Source organism: Arachis ipaensis, chromosome B06, assembly GCF_000816755.2.
Source record: "Arachis ipaensis cultivar K30076 chromosome B06, Araip1.1, whole genome shotgun sequence".
NCBI classification, from domain to species: domain Eukaryota; kingdom Viridiplantae; phylum Streptophyta; class Magnoliopsida; order Fabales; family Fabaceae; genus Arachis; species Arachis ipaensis.
The window spans coordinates 126,463,754-126,470,634 of record NC_029790.2 but is presented as its reverse complement, the minus strand read 5'-3'; the positions used below and the strand labels follow the sequence as shown (position 1 = coordinate 126,470,634).

General features: G+C 32.8%; 1 protein-coding gene across 4 annotated transcripts; it reads right to left on the bottom strand.

Moving 5' to 3' along the window:
• On the bottom strand, positions 1-2,349 carry LOC107605252. Of its 4 annotated transcripts, none has more exons than XM_016307062.2 (4): positions 2,118-2,349; positions 1,232-1,520; positions 569-762; positions 1-302 (listed from the first exon to the last, which is right to left on the bottom strand). In XM_016307062.2, the coding sequence occupies exons 3-4, from the start codon at positions 755-757 to the stop codon at positions 207-209; spliced, it is 285 nt and encodes a 94-aa protein (XP_016162548.1). In that variant the 5' UTR covers positions 758-762; positions 1,232-1,520; positions 2,118-2,349; the 3' UTR covers positions 1-206. The 4 variants fall into 4 exon arrangements, with proteins under 4 accessions (XP_016162548.1, XP_020960703.1, XP_016162547.1 ...); XM_021105044.1 differs by having other exon boundaries at positions 1,232-1,499; XM_016307061.2 differs by lacking the exon at positions 1,232-1,520 and having other exon boundaries at positions 2,118-2,347.

The following is a 6,881-nucleotide window of genomic DNA, read 5'->3' as shown; positions in this document are numbered from 1 at the left end:
TCTCAAAGCAGTTATGAATCTCTTCTACCATTGATGCTCTAATGCAATTCAACGAGCAATTAGATTACCACAACGGCAATTAATTGCATACATTTATTTTGTTAACTAAATTGGTGATGAAAACACCAACTTCAATGATGATTGTGAAACTCAGAAACATTATCGGTGAAAACAACTAAACATAATGCAATTCCTTTACAAGAAAACTAATCTTGTACAGTTGTCTGAAGATGCAAAGAACTTTCAACTTCTCTTGCAGCATTAGCGTTCTGCTCAGCAACCACCTTAGATAAACCAAACATCTGAAATTCATGCAAAACAACTTACATCAGCAAATGTTAAAGAAATGTTACACAAATAATTAGGAAAACTAATTTGACAACCATTAGTAAAAGAACAACCAACAATTATGAGGGGGGAAAAACGAAGATAGAATTGTCCTCAACGTTATCCCTTAAAATTAAACTATGAGAATAATTTTGATTCTTCTACATGATTACTATTTACTTCTTGATGCTTGACTTGTGGTTGTCAAAGCATTTTTCAATTTTAGGTACAGAGGACAAACCTTCTGAACTGTATTCTTAAAGCAAGTCTTGTGTTCATCCATAGAAGCATGAATGAACTCGTCAATGTGATCTTTCAAATCCTCCAAGAAAGTTGCTTCCTCGTTCTTCTTCTTTCGACAAGAAGTAACAACAGATGGATTGGTTGTAGGTAAAGACTGCTTTTCAGATTGGCCTTTCTGAGTGTCCATGCTCTCTGAGATTGCAATAGTTCAAAAATTCATACCATTAACTCAATGATCATCAACGAATATACTTTTAACATATTTTCAATCAAAATAAGTAACTAAAACATAAATTTTTAGAAGAAATACACTCTCAGATAGTTTGCTTGACTTTATTCGGAAGAAGAATATGGATTTCAATGCATAAGAAGACTCTAAAAGAAGAAATAAGACGACACTATCTATGAACAGTTAGAAACACCAACAGATGAAACTAGAAAAAAGAATTCTGAGAAAAGACTTTCCCCTGTAGCATATGTACATATAAAATCAGATATCTAGTTACTTTTAGCTTGAAAAATGCAACAAAGAAATTAAAGGGGGCAAAGATAATGGCTGCAACCTTGACGAGCTACCAAGGGAGTCAGGGACTTATGGCAATTAGAGTAAACTTGAGTCATCTTAATCCTAAATTCCTAATGTAATAGTAATACGAACAACCTCAGAAGTTAGACGCGATTACAGGCATATCAGTGCAAAGCATCCCGCATTATACTGGGTTCGGAGAAAGGCCACATCCAAAGAATGTAATATAGACAGCCAAATCTTACTGCAACTATCGGTGGCTAATTCCACTGTTTGAATCCATAACCTTGAGGTATAAGAGACCCCCAAAAAAGGGGCTCTATAGGCATTGAGTTGAGTACTTGAATTGAAGATGTAGCATTAAAATCAAAAGGATGCCTCATCATCCAAGTCTAATTAACGTCTGCAAAAACCCGATTCAAACCTAGTGTTCAAAATTAGTAGACTCAAATCAGCCCAGATTACCTCAGAAGCATTAATTAAGAAAAATTCACCTCGCAAAAAATATTCATATTTGCATTTTAGGCGGGTTAAAAACTCCAGGATAACCAAGAAGTGAGAACATGCCATTTACTACTTTTGACATCAAAACAAAGCACATGCTCTTGATTTGAATGATCGAAGCAGCAGCAGCACGCATAAATTATATTATATCAGGACAAAAGGCATGAAAATTGGAAGCAATTTCTATTTCATAGCTTTCATAGGGCATATTTGGAGACCAATCCTAGCACAAGCACATACAAAAACGAAATCTTATTGGATTGCTCATAACCCTAAGCAATGACCCTTAATAATAATTCAAGATTAAGAATATATCCAAATCTAATACCAAACCCAACCACTCAAATGCCAAAAATCATTTTCGCAAACATTACTACACGCTAGCAATAGATTTTTAAACTATGCGTAAAGCATTGAATCAAATACACAGTATAGAGAACATTATATTAGTAAATACACAAAAAGAGCACAGTAACAAAATGAAAAGCATTAATGGACTGTTTGCGGAAGGAATTACCGGCAGACGGAAAAGGAACGAATAAAATCGAGGAATAATGAACCCAAGCTGATTTGTAAAACTTTCGCGCTTTCTCGAGAAGATTCTTCGACAGTTGTTGGCTGAATGCAAGGTGGAATTTAGAGAGTTGTGATGTGATTACTTGAAGAAGAGGAAAGAGAGTTAACTGGACGAGAAAGCACAAAATACAAGGGACTAGTAATCGTTTTCCTGTAAACAATGGGCTGATTTTTACAAGAGTTTAATTTTGACCTTCTTTTATAATTCTTTGAAAAAAAAGTTTGATTTTGATGCACGTATAAATCATTTTACACCATTGTTTAATCATTTTTTATTCAAGAGAGTGAATCACCAACTGACATAGAAAAATTTTAAGACAGCTTAGGGTGTGTTTGGGGTTCACGTTGTGGAATAGAAAAGTCCGTTTAAGTGTTTTGAACGTCTCATTGTCATGTTTGGCAACTTTTTGGAACTTCTAACCCAGAAGTGCTTTCACCTCCTAACGTAGGTTCACGTGAAGCTAAAAATTCAAGCTTCTAGGTTCACGTTGGAAAAGTTAATTATCATTGAAGGAATTAGATAAGAAATTTATTCCATATCTACCAATTGTACCCTTCATTTCTTCTATAAAAATGATGCACATAACCACATAATTTCACATTTTCTGTATGTTCTTCTCTGTATGTTCTTGGTTACAAATTTTTTTTCCAGATTTATTTTCATCATTGTCAGGATAAAGATTTTAATTTTTTTTATTATTTTTAGTTCTTTCTTTCATATTTTGATTTTTATGTTTTTTATTGTATTTTTTATTTATATGATAAATATTTTTCATATCATTTTTTTATGTTATTTTTTAATTTTCTATTGTTATATTTTTATTGTATTTAATTTATTCAAATATCTAAAATAAAATAATAGAATAACATTTAAAATTATTTTAATTGATGTCTCTTTTAGTAATTTTTCATCTAAAAGTGATTTTGAGTAGACCAAACAACATTTATTTTATTATAATCCATTTTGATATAAAGATTGCCAAACATAAATCACGTTAACACAAACTTACTTTTCATCAAAATCAAGTTTGCAAAATCAATTCTATGCAAACTCCCGTTTGCAAACTGTAATCCAAACACACACTTAATATTGGTAGGAGAATTGGAAAAGTTGGTTGAGACTATGAATATTAGAATTAGGTGTGTTTGGCATGTTGAAGAGGAGAGAAGTCCCTTGAATTTTTGAAAGTTTTACTTTAGTGTTTGGCAATTTTTATTTTTCTAAAGACAGGATTGATTCTGTCACTGGACATACGTTTAGGAGAAGCTCAAATTTGTAACTTCTGCATTTCACGTTCATGGTTGCTATTACTATTAGAAAATTACATAAAAAAATTTTTTTTTTTATCAATTCTATCCTTCATTTTCTTCTATAAAAATAATATTAGTAACTATTACTTTCATAGTAGTTCTTTCTAGTTCTTTCTACTTCTTCACAGTTTTTCGTTCCAATTTTTTTCATCAAAATCATTCAAATTTATTTCAATCACTAGCAAATTGAATATTTTAATTTTTTTTATTATTTTTAGTACTCATTTTCATATTTTAATTTTTATGTTTTTTATTATATTTTTTATTTATATTTTTTTATTATATTTTTTATTTATATGATAAATATTTTTATATTATTTATGTAGTGTTTTGATTTCTTATATTATGTTTTTATATGAGTTTTTTTATTATTTACTATATTATTTGATTTTAAGTAGTATAATTCAAGCAACATTTATTTTACTATAATCAATTTTGATATAAAGATTGTCAAACATAAATCACGTTAACCCAAATGTACTTTTCATCCAAATCAATTTTACAAAATCAATTTTATACAAACTCCTATTTGTAAACTATAATCCAAACACACACAATTATGTTAAGGAAAAAAATTTCTCACCAGAAAAAAGTAGCGCCGAATCTAAATTTCTTTGACAAGTTCAAAATTTTGGTGAGGCAAAAGAAAATAACAGATGATCTTAACGAAAAATTTTTGAAGTAGAAGGAGTTCAACACAACAAGGTGGAGCGAAGAAAACATGTAAAACTGCACAACACCAGCTTACATCTCAAAGGATTTAACAACCCTAGTCATCTTCGGCATTGCCATCAACAACTAAGGGGTTCACCTCTGAACCAGTCATCGAAGAAACTAAAGAACTTGTTTATAATTTTCACCATACTTGGGAAATGGATCCTCTCCATTTTTTTTAATACTTGAGAAAATAAAGTGTGATATCTCATCTTTAATTTTATAAGTGGGACCAAAATTAAATAGGAGAGAGAGAATAATGAAGGGTGAGATCAAACACTGGACACCATCCAGTTTTTTGTCCACCGAAGAGGATCCACTCCCCCATACTTGAGGCTTTATTTGTGAAGATTCTGTCATTTCTTTCCTGCCAAATTGTCCAAATAACAACAAAGAAACCAATGAATCACCGCTTTTTCTCCGCCTTTCTTGCTGAAACAGATATCCAACTTTCAAAGTGTTGCTTTAGTGAGCCTGGCATCGTCCAACTCCTCCCTAGAGCGAACAGTCAAGCACCCCGCATCTGGCAAGAGAGCTCACATCTAATAAACAAATGAAAGACAGACTCTACAAACTTATCACATAACACACACATATGATCATTTTGGTCAATAACACCTAATCTACACAGTCTATCCTTAGTATTCACCGTTCCAACTAACACAAACCAAGCAAACAACTCAATCCTTGGTGGGACGACGCCTCACCAAATAGCATTAGTGAAGCTATAGCTTGTGATATCCTCCTGGAGTGCTTCTGCTTGCAATACTTGCACAAAAGAGTTAGTTGAAAAAATACTTTGTCTATCAAATTTCCAGACCACTCTATCCTCTCTCTCAAATGTTAGCTTAACTGATTGTAAACTCTCATGAAGATGGTTTACTAACTCCAGTTCCCATTGGAATAATTCTCTCCTTCATTGGAAACTCCAAATCCACTCTAACCCATCCCAGAACCCACAATTTCCTATAACAGATCCTCTAAGGTTTGAGACCGAGAAATGTCTTGGGAACATATCTTTCAACACCCCATTAGGTAACCAGCTATCCTCCCAAAATCGGGTTGTTCTGCCATTCCTGACTTCCATAGACAAGCCTCTAATCATCTTCTTTCTACATACGGTTTCCTGATCTGTAATGGGTAAATATCCTTCCATGGACCCCCTCTCGTAGGTATAGGCTGGCCGCTCAACATCTCAGAAGAAATTATGTTATTACAGGAGCAAACAACTTTCTTCCATAGAGGACAGTCTTCTTTTGAAAACCTCCACCACCACTTAAACAGTAGGACTGCATTCCAAACCACTGCATCACCAACTCCCAGACCACCTGCCTTTTTTGGGGCCATAACCAACTCCCATTTTACTAACGGCATCCCGTACCTCCCATCCTCTTTACTCCACAAGAACTGTCTTTGTAGGAAAATCAGCTTTTTCGCCACTGCTTTGGGCATCTTATATAAGTTGAGGTAGTAAATAGGCAGGCTATTAAGCACGGACTTAATGAGCACCAGCTTTCCCACTTTATTGAGGGTCTTTATTTTTCACAGACTCATCTTCTCTTCTACCTTGTCAATTACTGGCTTACATGTCTTAACCAACCTCGGATTTGCTCCCAGAAAAATGTCCAGGTATTTGACTGGTAATGATGCCTCCTTACAGCCCAATAGTAAACACATCTTCTACGTCTAACGCTGCTCACAATTAACTGGAATAAAGTTGGACTTCTCAAAGTTAATACTCAACCCGGACATCAACTCAAAATAATGCAACAACCGTTTGTAGTTTCTGATGATTTTCTCCTCAATAGGGCAGAACAGGATAGTATCATCCGCAAACTGCAAGTGAGACAACTTAATGTTATCTCGCTCTACCAACAACGGAGAGATACGACCATTCCTCACCGCCTTTCCAATCATTCTGTGGAGAACATCAACTACTAACACGAACAGAAAGGGAGACATCGGGTCACCTTATCTAAGACTCCTTTCCATGTTGAAGGGCTTAGAGGGAGACTCATTTATAAGAACCGACATAGAAGTAGAGCAGACACACTCCTTGAAGAGAAATGCTTTCATTAATTCACAAATATAAAGATTTATGAAGATAAAACCACTAATGAGTGCGAGATAATATTTAGACTAAATCATGAATCTCAACTTGAAATAATCAGAATGTACTTTGAATCTTTAAAAGCCAATTCATATATCGAAAATCAAATAATTCTAAAATAATATTAATAATTTTTTTATAAGTTGTTGTGCCATATATGTATTAAGTTTGGATTTTTTATTTTTGTAGGTTATCTCGATAATGTGTCAAGTTTTGATCAGTAAAAAAATTGAAATATTTAAAAAATTCATAAGTTATAGTACATTAAAATTTGGGTGTATTGTTAAAATATATTATTTGTTGTAATTATTATTTTTAGTGTTATACAAATTTTATTGCCTTGGTGAATTATAAAGACAAATTCATTCTTTCAAAAACTAACAAACTTTTTCAAATTGAAGATTATAAAAATTACATGTCACTTTTAGACAAAAAAAAAAAAAGCTTGTATCTTATTCATTTATAAGTTTCATTTATAATTATAAATCTTCTTAAATAATTCTTTTATTAGATGCCAATTAAACTAAAAAATTGTTGTTTGTAACGGCGGAATATCATCAATCCGACGGA

What these genes read in the sequence shown, in the direction of transcription:
- LOC107605252 (XM_021105043.1), bottom strand. Translation starts at nt 1,191, where the DNA reads ATGACTCAAGTTTACTCTAATTGCCATAAGTCCCTGACTCCCTTGGTA. An exon ending in TCCCTTGGTAGCTCGTCAAG is followed by an intron (nt 763 to 1,133) that starts GTTGCAGCCATT and finishes TTGCAATCTCAG; the next exon opens with AGAGCATGGACACTCAGAAA. An exon ending in TTAAGAATACAGTTCAGAAG is followed by an intron (nt 303 to 568) that starts GTTTGTCCTCTG and finishes CATGAATTTCAG; the next exon opens with ATGTTTGGTTTATCTAAGGT.